Source organism: Sinocyclocheilus anshuiensis, unplaced genomic scaffold, assembly GCF_001515605.1.
Source record: "Sinocyclocheilus anshuiensis isolate Anshui unplaced genomic scaffold, SAMN03320099.WGS_v1.1 scaffold328, whole genome shotgun sequence".
NCBI classification, from domain to species: Eukaryota; Metazoa; Chordata; class Actinopteri; order Cypriniformes; family Cyprinidae; genus Sinocyclocheilus; species Sinocyclocheilus anshuiensis.
Genome location: NW_015558621.1, coordinates 1,407,323 through 1,426,312, shown reverse-complemented (window position 1 = coordinate 1,426,312; position 18,990 = coordinate 1,407,323). Strand labels below are relative to the sequence as shown.

The window sequence follows — 18,990 nt, the reverse complement described above, 5'->3', positions numbered from 1 at the left end:
CCCTCAGCGACCAGCACAGATCAGCTCTAGGCATGACGAAGCGGATATCGTCCTCTTTTGGAAGATCAAACAAAGTAGTTTCGCTTTCACAACGACGCACACAGCGTCTTCAGGACATGGCGGAAAGCGGCAACAATACTACAGCGAGAATAAAAGTTATGCCTTCTTTCTTTGCGTGAACATTTGGGCGGCGTTATGCAAATCTTCCCACATAGTGAGGTAGATATGTGGGGGCGTGTTAGAACGAGCCGTTTTAGGTAGGTGTGGCTGAAAAATTGAAATCGCATCATATGACCCCTTTAATTAATTAATTAAAAAACAACATAAAAATGACCCCCTGTCCCCCTGTCTTCCGTTGGTCGAACAAACAGATAGTCCCACCTCAAATTCATGCAATTGGTTGGACTTTTTGGAGTAATGAACCTACCAATGGCTTAAGCTTAGAGAAAGCATTTAACATTGAATTATACACTTGCCCTTTAAAGATTTGATTTCTCTTGAGAGCTCAAATGATTCTAATTAGGAAATCTTAGGGGAACTTATCCTTAACCCAATCTGACTTAGACCACTTTGCAGAAATCATTTATTGCTTATTAGTTCAGCATGACTGTTCACATATTAAGTATTACCACAGATCAAACTGTAATGCAAACATACTTTTTGAACACCAATTTGTATTATCTAAAATGTTGTCTGGTTTGTCTCCCATTTTATCTTACCCTTTCTGTCACGCAGTGCTTGGGACCGTCCCAGCTGAGTGCCAGTGCAGGGACCTGGAGCTTGACTGTGATGGTGCCCACTTTAAAGACGTCCCCACAGTATCCATTAATGTCACCATGATGTGAGTTTCATGGCTTGTGTGTGGAGTGTGCCTGCAGTTTGTTGAGTTTGTGTGACTCCTCGGATTTGCATGAGATGCCAAGGCCCTGCGGCAAACTGACAAGTTTGCTTTACTCTAAATGTTGAATATGTACACTCTCCAAAATCTGTCATTGTGGCGATACCCTTTCTAAAAGGCACTAGTACAGTTTTGGTACTAATATGTACAGTTAGGTCCATATATATTTGGACACAGGCACATTTTGTATTATTTTAGCTGCTGACCAAAACATATTTAAGTTACAGTTATATAATGATTATGGACTTAAAGTGCACACTCTGAGCTTTAATTTGAGGGTATTCATATAAAGATTGGAGTAAAGGTTAAGGAATTACAGCTCTTTAATATGCACCTCCCCCCTTTTTCAAGGGACCATAAGTAATTGGACAGTTGACTCAAAAGTCATTTCATGGGCAGATGTGGGCTATTCCTTCGTTATTTCTACATCAATTAAGCAGGTAGAAGGTCTGGAGTTGATTCTAAGTGTGCCGTTTGCATTTGGAAGCTGTTGCTCTGAACCCACATCATGCGGTCAAAGGATGTCTCCATACAAGTGAAACAGACAATTGTTAGGCTTCAAAAACAAAACAAATCCATCAGAGACATAGCAGGAACATTCGGAGCGGTCAAATCAACAGTTTGGTACATTCTGAGAAAAAAATGCACTGGTGAGTGCAGCAACATAAAAAAAGCCTGGCCATTCACGGATGACAACAGTGGTGGATGATTGGAGGATCCTCTCCATGGTAAAGAAAAACCCTTTCACAGCATCCAGCCAAGTGAAGAACATTTTCTAGGAGGTAGGTGTGTTACTGTCAAAGTCTACAATCAACAGAAGACTATAAAAAGCAAATAGCCTAATAGAGGGTTCACCACAAGGTGCAAACAAGGCCAGAGTAGACTTTGCCGAAAAACATCTAAAAAAGCCACTTTTCCACTTCTGGAAAAGTATTCTTTGGATGGCTGAAATTAAGATCAACCTGTCTGTACCAGAATGACGGGAAGAAAAAAGTATGGAGAAGGCTTGGAACAGCTCATTATTCAAAGCATACAACATCATCTGTGAAACATGGTGTAGCAGTGTGATGGCATGAGCATGCATGGCTTTCAGTGGCACTGGGTTACTGGTGTTTAGTGATGACATGACAGGACAGAAGCAGCCGGATGAATTCTAAAGTGTATAAGGATATACTGTCTGCCCAGATTCAGCCAACTGTGGCAAAGTTGATTGGACGGTGCTTCATAGTACAAGTGGACAATGACCCAAAACATAGGCAGCAAAAGTGGAATATTCTGCAATGGACAAGTCAGTCTCCTGATTTCAACCCTGATTGAGCATGCATTTCACTCGCTGAAGACAAAACTAAAGGCAGACCCACAAACAAACAACAAATGAAGTCAGCTGCAGTAAAGGCCTGGCAAAGCATCGCAAAGGAGGAAACCCAGTCTCTGGTGAGGTTCATGAGTTCCAGACTTAAGGCAGTCATTGCCTGCAAAGGATTCTCAACAAAATATTAAAAATGAACGTTTTATTTATTATTATATTTATTTGTCCAATTACATTTGAGCCACTGGAAATGTGGGGACTGTGCATAAAAATTGTTGTAATTCCTAGCATTTTATGTTATATTTTTGTTCTACCCCTTGAATTAAAGCTTAAAGCATGCACTTCAATTTCATAGTGATTGTTTCATATTATTTCTATTCTGGTGGCATACACAGCCAGAATTATGAAAATGTTGTCAGTGTCCAAATATATATGGACCTAACTGTACTTTTAAAGTACTAATATATGTACCTTTAAGGTAACATTCTCATTTTTATTCAATGCCTCATGAAAATCTCTATTGTTCACACAATAACTGGCTGATATAAACCTTTCTAGCAGTTTAATATGTGGATTTGAAATGCATATTTATGTATCAGCTGAAGCTGCTTCTTAATTAAGTCCCAATTTCCTGTATTGCGGCTCTGTTTGATTTTCCGCTGTTCATTAGTATGCCACAGTGAAATTCACATCTACCTTTCAGCAATGCAGAGAATGTGGCCAGGTCTATTAAATGCAATGTCACTCTCTGATTTCAAGTAGACATGCTGCGTGCCTTCCCTCTAAGCTCTCGTGAAAATCATTGCTTTTAAACAGCCTCTCTTTATTAGGTGAAAAATAACTTTAGGTTTTTCATAAAGTCAAATATTCCCATGTATTCTATTCCTGTGTTGCCTCCTGAATATAGAGTATATCGAAAAATGAAGCAGACCAGAGTCACAACACATCTTATTTTTGATGCTCAACATATTTGCCACTGACACAAAACATACACATATAGCCTAAATAAAACATATACATATAGCCTAAATATAAATATAAATATATGAATATGTTTGCATGTCATTCCTATATATGTAACTGGATTAGGCCTACAGCAGATGGCCATATCAGTCTAAAGTAATCTGACCTAAATAATGATATCATTGTCTCCATGTTCATCTCATATTTATGTCAATCTACTGAAGTGCCGTCTGGTAATTCATAATTATTATAATAGTTTTGATGTCATATGTTTGCTTAGTGGATCGGTGCCTCACTCAAATGACGGTGGGTGGAATTAATCACAGATTGGTTTTCTGTAGCATAATGAAGCAAGAGATCTATCTATCTATCTATCTATCTATCTATCTATCTATCTGTCTGTCATTTAAAAAAAAAACTTACTGAAGACTTTTTTGACAAGTTTATGGAGAAAATGAATAGGAAACATATGGCCACTGTAAAGTGTGCTGTCACTTTTGCATTCTATTTTGTTATGTATTTAAAAAACACTTTGGTAATGTCCCTTTTGTTCATATTGCAGGTCCCTACAGAGGAACCGGCTTAGAAAGCTAAATGCTGACATGTTCTTGAAGTATCAGAGCCTTCAAAAGCTGTAAGAGCCTCTCTGCTTCACTAAGTATATCTCATCCTTGTCATTGGACTGTATGGATGTTGTAATGCTATGAATGTCGCATTGGCATTACCGCAGATGTTCACAAAACGTTGTTTGCTTGTCCTCACTGTACCATCATAGTGAGAAGTGTGCGAAATAGAGATGCTGAGTGAGATTAAACAATCCCTGTGGAATAAAACATTCAGTGCTCTCCACAGGAACTGAGCCAAACACACTCAAGAACTGAAGAACTTGAGAGCGTTCTTTTTTTAAACCTGACAAAAATGGCTCAATGTTTTTCTTTCTCCAGCTGTAGAATTTTTCGAGTGTGTTTGCATGTCTTAATCTGTCATGCTCGTTTGCATTCGAGTGGTTTCGCATTCAGGAGTGCCAGCTGACTCAAACAGAATAAGCCTCATATTTTTGTCCTTGCTCAAACACCATTCTTGATCTAGTGACAGATGGAGGCTTCATGTACAACAAACTTAATCTGAGCAATGGCAAAAAAAAATAAAAAATTGATGTGGGAATAGAGACTCAGGGAATGGAGCTCAAAGTTGTGTAAATTTGGATTTTTTAGGTTTAATGACAGAGCTGTTGGATATCAATATGAATAGGCTACAAAAACAATGTTGGCAGTGCAGTGAAGTGAGGTGTAGATGAGGTGAGAATGACTAGTCAATAGAAGAGTAAATGTAGCTAAATTCTAACACCTAAAATGTGAGTAATGCCCTTTTTCTTTCTTTCTTTCTTTCTTTCTTTTTTTGATGCAGATTTCAGGGCTGTGATTGTTGCTCTAAGTGTTCTAAGTACTTTTTAGTGCTTTGTTATATAGTTGCTAATGTATTTGCTTAGTCAAAAACTTGAGCACACCAAGTTAATATGATAGTCTGGTCCCAATAGTCCCAAAATATGACACTGTTCCCTTTTTCAATATGAGTCTATGGGATTATACACTACTAATCTATGTGATTATATTTATATAATGTCACAAATGATTTTTCCCCCCAAATAAGTAATGTTCTTTAAACTTTCTATTCGCCAAAGAATCCTGAAAACAAAAAGTTTCACGGTTTCCACAAATATATTAAGCGACACAACTGTTTTCATTAAAACTGATAATAACAAGAAATGTTTCTAGAGATGCAAATCAGCATATTAGAATGATTTCTGAAGTATCATGTGACACTGAAGACTGGAGTAAATGGCTCTTGAAAATTCAGCTTTTCTATCACAGGAATAAATTACATTTATTGAAATGTAGTTATTTAAAGTGACATGTAATTTATTACGATTGTAATAATATTTCACAATATTACATTTTTTTCCTGTTTTTTTATCTTTAATATTTTTAAATAAATAAATAAAGGTAACACTTTAGTATAGGGACCAATTCTCTTTATTAACTAGTTGCTTATTGGCATGTATATTATTAACGTATTGGCTGTTTATTAGTACTTATAAACCACGTATTCTACATCCCCAATCCTACCCAATACCTCAACTTAATAACTACCTTACTAACTATCAATAAGCAGCAAATTGGGAGTTTACTGAGGTTTAGTTAATGGTTTATTAATAGCGAGAATTTGACCTTAAAATAAAGTGTGACCTAAATAAATAAATAAGGACCATTTCTAAATATAGGCTTGTATAAAAAGCAAGAGCAGCACTGTTTTTAATGCTCTTTCGTAACATAGTTATACATTAACATTTTGTGTTATTTCTCTTTTACTGCTCTTTAATGCTTCCTGTAACTTATTTCAGGTATCTCCAGCACAACCGAATTAAAGCAGTGCACCCACATGCTTTCAGAGGCCTTTACAATCTGACAAGACTGTGAGTCAGCAGACATTTCTATTGTCCCTTCAAATATGGTAAAACTTTAATCAGCCTCATTTGCTGAGAGTGACGAATGGGCTCGCAGTGAATGATAGATGTTTTAGTTTGCTTATTAGTTTTTTTTTCTATAGGCAAAATGCTTTTGGCTACTCTCAGACGACTGTAATGTCTTATTTTCTCAGGTATCTCAGTTATAATCGAATCACCACCCTACTTCCTGATGTGTTCCAGGATTTGCACAAACTAGAATGGCTGTAAGCGTTTCTTTTCATTCTCCCATCTCCCAAATGTCAGCTAAATGAAGATGGATTTCCTCAATCAGTGCTTTCTTGCAGATATCTGCAGTGGCACATGTCAATCAATAAAACTTCTTTAATGTTGAGTACTGACCATATAGTCTGCGCTAAACTGATGTTATTTCTTTGTGATATCAGGAGTGATTTCTTTAGCAGTCATTAGCAGTCACTGAGGATCTGCTCTAAAGAAACACAAGTGAACTTCCATCACATATCAAACTGAATGCCATTGAATTATAAATTAGTGTCCCCTGAACAAATATTGGACCAAGCACTTCAGTTTGTGAAGCTTCAGTGTTTTTAATGAGCTTCTCTTTTTTTTTTTTGTCCTGAAGGATTCTGGAGAACAACAATATTCATCACATCTCCTCTTTGACCTTCTCTGGTTTGCGCTCCCTTGTGCTTCTGTGAGTTTCAGCCTGTTGCTATTTTGGTGACTAATCTTCCGGCTTTCAAATGTAAATCTTATATTTTAACAAATGCATAGGAGCTGTTCTCTAAACATTTTTGTATTTTTATTTATTTATTTTGGTTTTCAAAAAGTGCTGCACTGCTACGTTGTCTTATAAACCTTTTGCTTATGTGTTTCAGAGTGTTGTTGAACAATGCTCTCACAAAGCTTGATGACATTTGCCTGGAAATGCCACGATTAAATTGGCTGTAGGTTTGAATACAACATTGTCATGATAAAAAAACACTTATTTATTATTTATTTTCTTAGTTATTATTTTATTTCCATGGTTGGAGCTTTTAGAAAGCACTTTAAAGTATACATTAACAAAACAAAATTTAAATAAATGTACAGTATATTTACATTTTGTCTTCTAGTAAGCTGATGTTAATCAAGAAGTGATTTGTCTTTTTCTTTTCCAACTACATTTTCAATACACCCAATTTTTTTCTATTTCTCTTTGCAGAGACGTTGAGGGAAATAAGATGGAGACTGTGGGAAATGTGACCTTCGGGTCCTGTAACATGTTGACAGTCCTGTGAGTATTCCCACCCTTCCGTAACAGCTGCTCAAAACTCTCTTCCTCTTCTTCCCATTGTGCATTGAACTGACCCTAATGTGCATTGCGAATATATTCCAGTATTTAAAAAAATTGGGGTGCAACGGGGTCATCAATTTCCATTGAGGTAAAAAGCTCTTTTTTTATTTTCTTCCAAAACACTAAATAGAATTGAATCGGTGTTTAAAACGCACTAAAAATATTGCCAAAATGAAAAAAGCTGAAAATTGATGCACAAAATGCTTATTATGAATATGTTCTGAAATAAGTAAACAGGGAGCCCTTATATTTCTTTTGCTTAATCAATATTCAGTTTTCATCTCTTTTAGTCACATAACTTTTTCACTCATCTGCCATATTTATGATCATCAGTGGGGGAAAGTAATGGCGCAGACCCGACCAAATCTAACATTCACAGACATTTACATATATTTAATCCACAATCCATCTACATATGTTAGGGCTAAAGTATCTGGAGATGAATTATGGATTAAATATATGTAAATGTTAAATGCTAACTGTAAAAATATTTTCTATCCAATGCTCAACGTTTTTTCTTGGTTTCTCGGTTCTTTCCCCCACCGATGGTTAGAAATATGCCAGATGAACAGATTTTTTATTAGCATATAATGTATCATAATATAAAATAAATCATAATATAATTATATTTTCACCTACTTATATTTAAAGGGGGCTTTTAGCCCAGTTGTACCACACTCTTAATATGCAGAGTTGAGGTCCTTCTTGCCAAAAACACCAAAAATGAGGTCAAACATATTTTTAGGGAAAGCGTTTTCCTCTCCCCAGTTCTCACTTTTCATTTTTAATCAATGTTCTGCAGATATCAGAGCAATAGACTTATCTTCTTTTGTTCATTTTGGAACTTATTTCAAGGAACATGGAAACATTTACATATTAGGCAGAATAGCAATGTGTTTGGACTTCAATTATAAATGTAATGCTATATTACCCTAATTATTATAATTGTAATTGATTATATGCAAGAGTGACTCTGTTGATTAGAGGTCAGATCCCATTTACCTTCTAAATTGGTTTTTGTTTTTGTACTTATCACCACTGACATTGTTGTGTACAACTACGGATTTCCAGAGGTGAAAAATACTTGAGTAATTTTACCTGATTACTGTACTTAAGTATTATTTTGAGGTACTTTACTGAAGTGCAATTTAAACTGACTACTTTTACGTGATTATCTTTCTGAAGAAAAAAAAACATACTTGTTACTCCATGAAAAGTTCTCATTTCATTTTTGCACACATTAAATATGGTAACCAGAAGCTCAAATGCATGTGCACGACGTGCGAGAACCAATGATGTTTGTGTTTGCATGCGCGTTTCATCTTCAGTTATAACTTTAATCAGGGAAATTTCTGGCTTCAGAAGTTTGCCATCAAATCTGAGGAAGCATATTTGAGATGCTGTCTGTGTATGGGCTGAATGCACAAGATCGAGTACAAATAAAATCAGTGATGAAAATTTATTTAATTGTTTAAATTATTTTTACCATAAATCTTTCATTTTGTTTATCTGAAGAATGAAAGTCATGCATCTACGATGACATGAGGGTGTAAAGGGTGGAGTATCCCTTTAAGGGCTGTATTTTTTTGTGTTTCACTGTGCTGCATTTTAATTGTTATATGCACTATATAGATGTTTTTGACCTGTGCCTTTTTGTTTTGTTTTGTTTTTCTACCTTTAACCAAACATTTTTATATCTGTCTGGCAATCATTTTATGCAGTTTATTTCACTTTTTTTCTCTCTTGTTTTATTTTCTCTAGGTTATCTCTACTTTTTTACACTTATGTACAATTTAAAGTTTTTCTACTTGTACCCATTTAAATATCATTTATTTTCACGTAAGTATAATTCTAAGTACTTTTTACACCCCTGGGTATTTCCTGCACCTCCCATTCCTCGTGTTTCTGTCCAATGTAAATGTTAATGTTTTGATAAATGTTAATGTTTTTTTTGTTTTTTTGTAGAGTCCTCCAGCGGAACCACATTAGTTACATTCACGAGCAGGCTTTCTCTCTGCTTCGTAAACTGGGCGAGCTGTAAGTTCTCAGACATTCCATTCCATTATAAATGCTTGCCAAAATAATCACCACAAAGTGTTCTCTGGAGTTTAGTCGTGACCCATTTCTGTTCTATTTTTGAGAAGCTAAGCAAAAAATGAAGAAGTAAATAAAAATAAAATTAAATAAATCCTCCTTGCATGGATTTCCTTATCAATTTCAAAGTCTGGTTTGGTCTTACTCCCACTCAGCTCGACCAGTTACAGGACAACAGTCATCAAAGAGTTTGGCATCAGACTGCCTTGCTCATCACTTCTGTCAGCAGATGCATATTTGAAAGGCAAAAGGCATGAATATTTTCTCTCTCCACAGGGATTTGTCCAGTAACAGAATTGAAGCAATCCCACCTGATCTTTTCGTCAATCTCGGAGACCTGCTTCAGCTGTGAGTCTTCCATTTAGATGCACATTACAAACAACCCTAAACTGCTTCTAATGGCTGTATTGCGGGGGGCATGTGATGGGGTTCTGCAAAATTGTGATTTATTTTTAGTGCAATATGAATTCATGTTACAGTTCTTTTCCAGGTTAAAGGCTTATGGAATAACACTATTAATAATCAAACTTTAGTTTTGGTAACACTTTACAATACAGGTGCACTAATAAGCTTTAATTCATTCTTAACTAATGCACAGATAATTATGAGTTAATGGATGACGCATGAAGAACAAAGAGCAACTAATAAAGAGTCTATATGATTAATAGATTAAGTAATATATGAATTGCTATTAATTAAATGTGTCATCATGTATTTATTCCTTAATATCATGTCAATTAATGTGTTAATTACCACCATGGGTCAAAGCTATGCATTTCAACTTTCAGTTGTCTGCTTTAATTATTAGCTAAAGATTTGCAAAGATATCATTATGTTATGACTTTACTTGTTGAGGCACATGACTATTGTTACTACATAATGACACATTTAATTAATGGCAATTCATATATTACTTAATCTATTAATCAGATTAATCAGACCTTTTAGTAGTTGCTGATGTAGTAATCATTAATGAATGGTTTAGTTCTTCATGAGTCATGCATTAACTCACGATTATCTGTGCGTTAAGAATGAATTGATGCACATTGTAAAGTGTTACCGTAGTTTTTGTTGTTTGTATGATTATTAACATACTATTTACAAAACCAAAGTCATATGAAAATCTCATGCAGTTTACACTACTGTTCAACTGTTTTCAAAATTGATTTGAATCAGATTTGTGTCTTGATCATCAAAGCAGCATATGAGAATGATTTCTGAAGGATAATGTGACAGTGAAGACTGGAGTAATGATGGTGAAAATTCAGCTTTTTAAAATGATTTATTATATTTTTTCATCATTTCAGAAATATTAAATACAATAATACAGTAAAGAAGCATATTTTGGATAGTTTTGTGTAGTTGGCTATTACTAATAAACAACAAATCAGAGTTTGTCATCAAACATGAAGATACACCTTTAGTTTAACCTGAGTGGTTGACTCAGTGAGTGTTTTACACAATATTTCATATTATATTTCGCAAAATGTGTTTATTAATTTCTATATTAATTTCTATATTAAGTTTATTAATTTCTATTTCAACATAAGTCAGTTATGTTCTTATCTAAACATTTTTATATGCCTTTTCCTACCTTCGCAGACAAAGTGCCTCTGCTCTGCACAGATCATACATTATAACTTTGACATTAGAGATATATTTCCAATCAATTCAATCTTGCCTCCTATTTGTCTGCAGGAATATTTCATATAACCCTATCACGGACCTGCATGTGGACCACTTTGACAAGCTGCATAAGTTAAAGTCACTGTAAGTCTTTTTATAATTTTATGAAGCTGAAATAGTGGAATAAGTAAGAAGTATGTTTTAAAGATGTTGTTATCCATTTTGTAAACTTTCCACAGTGAATATTGTGAATAAACTAAGACACACACAAGCCCACTCCCTCTTTTATACCTCTCTTTTATAAAAAAAAATAGAACACATTCACATGAGACACCACAGAAATAGCTTGCAATTTTAGTAATGTGCTGTTTGCGAGGCCCCTTTCAGCGCAGCACAATGATCCTACCCAAACTTCACGCCGTGAACATTGTCTTCCCCACTACTCAACAGAGGAAAAACAATCTGCTTTTAGGTCATACTTCAAAGACATCCAGAGAGCATCTTGGGCACAAAACTGCATATTTGTAAGAGAAGGAAAAGGGAAAAGAGGGCTAAAGCATTAAAGTGAATACTGAAATACTAATGATGGTGGTTTTCTAAAGAGCAACCCCTGAGAGAAAGCTTTTTGTGTCACAGGAGCATTGAGGGAATCGAAATTGGGAACATTCACAGAAAGATGTTTGAACCTCTCAAGAACCTGACTCACATGTGAGTGCTGCTTTTTGAAAGTTTTGATAACAAAACGCATCTGCTTGCTCAATTTCTGAAACTGAATTCAAATCTCTATCTTCTGAAGTCGTCACAATTGGGGATGATCGCTTTTAATGTTGAATAATGAAGTGTTGAGGTTAATGTTTGAGATATTCTGCTTGAATTGCCTGACAGCTGAACATCTCTATAATTATTTGTACTTTAAAACATTAAACAAATGACAGCAGACCAAATGTGGACATTTTGTAATGTTTTCACTCTGGAAAATCCTCATTAAAAAAAGATAAAGACAAACTCTTTAGTTCTCATTCCAAAAATGTACTATAATATTTTGTATTCTATTAATTATTCATGGCAATCATTTTCCTCCATGACCTGGTAGAGTAATTGGGAGTGATTCGCCAGAAAACATGAAAAAAAAAAAAACAAGGTTGTCTGGAATATATTGGAGTGTTTACAATTCCCTTTTCAATCTTTTCAGATACTTGAAGACCCAATATTGTGTCTTTCTGCTTTGCATATTTTGCGGTATATAATTTACACTATGAAAAATGAGAACACTCGATGAATCTTGCAAGTAATTTACAATGTTTCCTCTCGAAACATTGTACTGAGAGTATGCTTTTTTGTTGACTGTGAAAAAAAATCACATACAGAATTACCACAGGGAACAACAATAATCAAAAGATGAACATTTATTATTAAGCAAGAACACATGGACAAAATACAAGACCAATTGAATTTATTTGGGTGAATACAGCATAGTTTACAATATTACATACATGTAAACTCATTCAACAAACATTTTAGAAAAAAAAAAATTTAACATTTAAAAGTAGCATTTTAATTTGTGTATTCAACCATTCTCTGTAATTACTTTTAACAGAAATAGTGCTAATTCGAAATCTGAGCCGGTGAAGGGCTGCTTTTCTCGAGGGAACTGCAAACTTTAGACCACGGCCTCGCGTTTCACTCGTAGCTGAAAGATGCCTTGACTGACTCCATAACCTGCCCATAAACAAACAGTACTGAGATTAAAGAACATATTTTAACATCAAATTAAATTAAACTCGGTACTATAACGAATAAAATCCATTTATGCTATGCAAGTCGAAAGGCGTTTCCATCATGCAAAACGACTGACTGCTGTGCTGACGCAGCTGACTGACATCTCGTCCTTATATTGCGTTGCGTAAAATAATATAATCTACAGCAAAGTAAAGACTTTATAAATGAAATAAAATGTATACAAACCTTTATTTGTGTAGGGTAGAGCATTTATTAATCTTAATATTAATCTCAACATTTATTAATACAAGTTAGTTAATGCATTAGTTAATGTTAACAAATGAGACCTTATTGTAAGTTTATCTCTTATTGTTGAAATTATTATTTATTCAATTTATTTAATTATTTATGGAAATATTGATCATTATTACACAGATAGATAGATAGATAGATAGATAGATAGATAGATAGTTTGATTTAAGCATAAACTAATCAGTATTTGTTTCCTTAGACATGTCATGGCACGACCAAAATGATGATCTGATTATTTTTGTCTTTTGTGCTTCTTTCTTCTTTTCAGCTACTTCAAAAAGTTTCAGTATTGTGGCTATGCGCCTCACGTCCGCAGCTGCAAGCCCAATACTGATGGCATCTCTTCTTTCGAGGACCTTTTGGCCAACATCGTGCTGCGTGTCTTTGTCTGGGTTGTCTCAGCAACGACATGCTTCGGCAACATCTTTGTGATCTGCATGCGATCCTACATTCGCTCTGAAAACAAGCTCCATGCCATGTGCATCATCTCTTTATGCTGTAAGATGATATTTTGAATCTAGAGGCATTTTAAAGTGTTACTAAGTGTGTCAGAATTCATTTCGGGGGCGCTATATGCTGTGTTGAAGATCGCAATGTGCTGCTCATCATCTCCTTGTGGCAAAAGCAATTTCACACATAATTAGTCTCATGTAACTTTCTATGCAGTGTTTGTTGTTGTTGTTTTTTCTTTACCTCTAGCATTGTTCAAAATATTATTTAGCCGTCCGTGAATATATTTCAAAGTGCTTTGTGTGCGTTTAACTGGAAATTCAAGCTTTTTCGTTAAGACGAGAAAAAAAATTATATTGCAGTTATGGAGGCTGTCCTAGTTCAGCAAGTCGATGGTGCCTGATAGCCTAAAGGCAGCTCATAGCTGGCCAACAGCATTCAGAGCCTGCGTTTACCTGACAGTGTTCACTCTTGACTGAAGTGCCGCCACATGTTTCACATTTTATCGCGTGAAATTCACCCATACAGTGCGCTTTCTGTAAACTGACCATCGCTGCACACAGAAAATGATGCTTCTTTAACACTTTTCCTAATTCATATTGTACACACTTTAGCCTGCTCCCAAAGGAAGCAGCAACCTATGAAATGAAAAGCAGCCCTTTGATTTCTGCTCTTTGATATGGGCTGAATAAGGGGGAAATCAAAGTTGTGCACTGGGCATCTGTATGATCCAGAGAGCACTGCCGGGAGCGATTCAGATGAGTGGAAGCTCATTCAGAATACATGGAAATCAATGGCTCAGAGTGTCCACTTTGAAGTGTAGATGTCACACTTAGATGTAGTAACATTTACAGTTTGTTTTTACATTTACATTTAAATTCCTTCACTCACTAACAAGAATTATAAGGTAGCCAAGGAGTTGTTTATGAATAAGAATTAAAAATAGGTGAGGTGTTATATTATGCATAAATAAGCTTTCCATTGATGTATGGTTTGTTAGGATAGGACAATATTTGGCAGAGATACAACTATTTGAAAATCTGGAATCTGAGGGTGCAAAACATCAAAATATTGAGAAAATCGCCTTTAAAGTTGTCCAAATGAAGTCCTTAGCAATGCATATTACTAATCAAAAATGAAGTTTTGATATGCTGTATTTACGGTAGGAAATTTACAAAATATCTTCATGGAACATGATCTTTGCTTAATATCCTAATGATTTTTGGCATAAAAGAAAAATTGATAATTTTGACCCATACGATGTATTGTTGGCTATTGCTACAAATATACCCCAGCGACTTAAGACTTAAGGTTTTGTGGTCCAGGGTCACATATACACTATGGTAAGATACTTTAATGTTGTTGAAATATTATTGCTGTTTAAAACAAATGTTTTCTGTTTTGATATATTTTAAAACATTTATTCCTGTGATGGCAAAGCTGAATTTTCAGCAGCTGTTACTCCAGTCTTCTATAAATGTTCTTTATAGCACATGTGTATAATTTTTTGCTATTACATTAAATGGATCTATTAAAACATTTTCTTGGGAAACTTCAATACAACTCCACCTCACTGAGCTGTTCCTGTAAATTGTATATTTGTAACACTTTGGATATCATTATGACCCACCATCTGCCTCAGGCATGGTCAGCTCATGCTGAGTCTTACACCATGTGTTAAATGCTCCACAATTACCCAGTAGCTGATCGTGCCTAAATTGCTCAATATTGCTGTCTGTGGCTGTGTCAGTCATGGGTAAAGTTTTTCGGTTAAAAGTCAATGGGTGAGAAATGCTCTCAATTTTAGGGCACCTGGAGGGGGGAAATGGGTCAGACGTGGAAAGTGGCAGACTGGTAATAAAGGCTTTTTGATTTTCAGCCTGCTGTCAGTTTTCATCAATACATAGTGCTTTAGTTGAAGCAAACTGCAGCAAAAATACTTAAATAACGCTGAAATTTTTTTAAAGTTTTCTACATTTTGGAAGTTATAACAACTTCAGGAACGCAAGTAATAAATCTAAAAAATGTTATGTACAATCAGTAAGTAGGCCTATACTCTCATTTATTACGTTGAACCTACAAGCACAGCAGTTAGAGCTGTTAAAAAAATAAATACGACCTCATGTTGTGTCAATCACGTTTAAACACTGCTTCCGAGACTTTCGTCCGTAATAAAAAAATTCGGACCAGGTTCAATTTCTGTGTTTTCACATCCGTAGCAAGTATTTTGATAGGAAAGGATGACGAATACGAAAAAATACAAACGAAAATTTCGGACTCGGTGTGCAAGGACCTTAAGTTAGGACTGAAAATATGGTTAGTTTTAAGAAATTATACAGTGTAAGAGATCATTCAACTAAACTCAAACTTAGTTCTGTTTTTACAGTGTATCGACTACATTAAAACTGCTATCTATTTAAAGCTATATTTAAAATAACTATCACATATTTATCACATGTAACTTATAAAAATGATGTGCTAAACTCATCAACATTTGTCCAGCTTACAAGCTCTTTCTCTGCTAAACAGGTGCAGACGGTCTGATGGGTGTCTACCTCTTCATGATAGGCGCATATGACCTGAAGTTTCGGGGCGAGTATAATCGTCATGCTCAGGCCTGGATGGATAGTGTACCCTGTCAAGTGATTGGATCTCTAGCCATGCTCTCAACCGAGGTGTCAGTTCTGCTCCTCACCTACCTCACCCTGGAGAAATACATCTGCATCGTCTACCCGTTCCGATACCTGACCCCCGGCCGCAGACGCACTGTTACCATTTTGGTGGTCATCTGGATCTTGGGCTTTGTTATTGCTTTCCTGCCTCTCGTCTGTAAAGGGCTTTTCAGAAACTTCTATGGAACCAATGGCGTGTGTTTCCCTTTGCATTCTGAGCAGCCAGAGACTCTCGGAGCACAGATCTACGCCATTGTGATCTTTCTGGGTATGTGAGAATCCTTTAATTGTGTTCAAAAGATGTTCTATTAGATGATAGCGCACAACAGTCGGGTTCTGGCCTTAAAAATCCCAGTCATTTTCTCTATAGAGAAATATATTTTTAATGATTCTGTGTAAATCATTTATGACAGACCTACCATAAGCTCTGAGGTAATGGTATATGCTTTTATTGAGTCATTTTAACATTTCAAAACCGTTCTCATAAACCCTCAATTGTCTTTTATGTTATAGTCTGATATATGAATATTTAGAAAAAAATATTTTTTTATGGAAAAAATTTATTCTTATGCTCACCAAGGCTGCAAATGTTAAATCTATTAAATATATATTAAAATGGGATTTATTTCTGGGATGGCAAAGCTGAATTTTCAGCAGCCATTACTCCAGTCTTCAGTGTTGCATGATCTTTCAGAAATCATTCTAATATTCTGACTTAGTGCTCAAGAAACATTTTATTATGTGTTGAAAACACTTATGCTGCTTATTTTTGTATACATTTTTCAGGATTGTTTGATGAATAGAAAGTTGAATAGAACAGAAAAGAAAAAAACACTATCTTTTATGTACCTTTTATCTTATATGAATTTCTTTAGTAAGGAATTTAGGAATTCAGTAATGTTGCCATTCATCTCAGAGCTGATTGGTTTGGTTTATGTATGTTTTGATTCCCTATGGAGAAAATCAATAGAAAAAAAAATGCACAGAGACAGCTGAAAAAGCGGTTGGTCTGTGTTGCACTCAGTTAAAGCTTTTTAAGACATTTGAGACATCATAATTCTCCCTTCAAAAGTATACTTTTGTTTGCTTGTTTTCCTGTTCTTACAGCAGTAAGAGTTATTTTGGACTCTTTTGTTCCTGGTTAAGAAATTGTTCTCTCTGTGAGTGCTTAATTTGTTTGTGTGATAGAGGTCACAGCTAGAGGTCTAAGTTTAGATTGGAAAAGAGGACTAAGGTCACTGGCGTTATTTAGAGAGCACTGAAAAAAATGGTGGTTTCCAGCGAGACCAATCATCTCAACAATAACTTAATCTTTCTTGACCTGAAAGGTGTTTAAAGTGTACTGTTGTGGTGCTTATGTTTTGTATTTTAAAGGGGTCATATGATGCTATTTTAAAGATCATTATTTTGTGTATTTGGTGTAACAGAATATGTTGACATGCTTTAATGTTCAAAAAACACATTATTTTTCAAATACTGTACATTATTGTAGGTCCTCTATGCCCCGCCTCTCTCAAACATGTCGTTTTCAACAAAGCCCCCTCCTTTGACAAGCGCAGTCTGCTCTGATTGGCCAGCTGAACCAGTGCATTGTGATTGGCCTAACACCACAAGCACGCGTCGGAAATGTAATGCCCCTTCCCATAATCGCCAGCTTCAGCTTCCAAAGTAAATATCAAGACATTTGGGCGGCATTATGCTAATATTTCCACATAGTGACGTAGATATGTGGGGGCGTGTTAGAACGAGACGTTTTAGGTAGGCGTGGTTGACTCTTAACTTTTATAAAGAATATCTCTTTGGATTTGAGATTTTAGTCTTTGCAACTTTACAAATCTTCTTAATGCACCAAGAGCTTGTAACACTTCAAAGAGAAAGGAAAACTTGAAATCGCATCACATGACCCCTTTAAGGTCATCCTTTACATTGATGAATGCTTTTTGCTGTTATATATCATGTCAAAAACATATCCTGTTTCCAAATAGGTCTCAATCTGGTGGCCTTCCTCATCATCGTATTGTCTTATGGAAGCATGTTTTACAATATCCAGAGAACAGGAACGCAGACGACCAAATACAGCAACCACATTAAGAAAGAGCTGACCATTGCCAAACGCTTCTTCTCCATTGTCATCACCGATTCGCTCTGCTGGATTCCTATTTTCATACTCAAGATTCTTTCACTGATGGAGGTCGAAATCCCTGGTAAGTGCATCACGGGCCATTTAAAGTCTTCAGGGCCTTCGGTTTCTTCAAGGATGAGTCTGATATTGAGCTGCATGAAGCAGTATTTTTATCAGCTACAGTAATCATTCTCTTTTTCTTCATTGTCTGTAAGCAGTGAAATGTTGAAAGGCATCTAAATGTGAATACAATATGAAGAACATGCTAAAGTTTTACTTCTCCTTAAAGGGGTCCTATTATGCTCTTTTACAATGTCTTGAATTTGTTTTGGGGGTGTACTAGAACATGCTCTCATGCTTGGTGGTTCAAAAAACGCATTATTTTTTGCAGAATTTACATTATTGCAATACCTTTCTCCCCAGTCTGGCACAAAAGGCTCGATTAGTTCCGGGTTTGATGAACGCCCGGCTTCCAGAAAAACCAAATGTGATGTGATTGGTTAGCTATCCCAGTGCGTTGTGATTGGCGAACAGCTTAGACGGTGTTTCAGTACTGCCCTTGCCAAAGCAGCAACTTTAGTTAAGGATGGCATCAATATTGCCATATCAATTTGAGCCAACAAGAGGATCGCGCAGAACCTTTGCACGCATGGATATTGCAAGACGTAGAGTGGTAACGTTATTGTTGTTTTTTGTTTTTTTGGCTAAATCACGTTTTAGATAGGATGTCAACAACCGTTTAAAAATAACTGCATTTACTATGTGCAGATAAGTGCATATATATGCAAACTCATTCTCTGCCAGCAGGAGGCGCTGTTGGAGTGGTAGAGATCAAGGTTTCCCCGGTAACGGCTGTACACAAAGCAGCGCTCCGGTCAAAAAAACACTGCTTTATCAGACATTACATGCAAGATTAAATGAAAATAACATCCAATTTTCTGAAGACAGTCGGTTTCCTTCAGAAATACAGTGATATAAAAACACCCGCACTCAATGTATGGGAA

The 18,990-nt window shown here is 35.7% G+C and overlaps 1 protein-coding gene across 1 annotated transcript in view; it reads left to right on the top strand.

Annotated features, from left to right (window-relative positions):
- LOC107680679 (relaxin receptor 1-like) overlaps positions 1–18,990 on the top strand; it is a 53,924-nt gene that overhangs the window by 31,595 nt on the left and 3,339 nt on the right. Inside the window, exons 3-16 of the mRNA XM_016476688.1 lie at positions 736–841; positions 3,733–3,804; positions 5,572–5,643; positions 5,829–5,900; positions 6,278–6,349; positions 6,534–6,602; positions 6,860–6,931; positions 8,957–9,028; positions 9,362–9,433; positions 10,784–10,855; positions 11,348–11,419; positions 13,011–13,240; positions 15,722–16,132; positions 17,850–18,068. Coding sequence (XP_016332174.1) covers positions 736–841; positions 3,733–3,804; positions 5,572–5,643; positions 5,829–5,900; positions 6,278–6,349; positions 6,534–6,602; positions 6,860–6,931; positions 8,957–9,028; positions 9,362–9,433; positions 10,784–10,855; positions 11,348–11,419; positions 13,011–13,240; positions 15,722–16,132; positions 17,850–18,068 — 1,683 coding nt within the window. The remainder of the gene's footprint in view (positions 1–735; positions 842–3,732; positions 3,805–5,571; positions 5,644–5,828; positions 5,901–6,277; positions 6,350–6,533; positions 6,603–6,859; positions 6,932–8,956; positions 9,029–9,361; positions 9,434–10,783; positions 10,856–11,347; positions 11,420–13,010; positions 13,241–15,721; positions 16,133–17,849; positions 18,069–18,990) is intronic.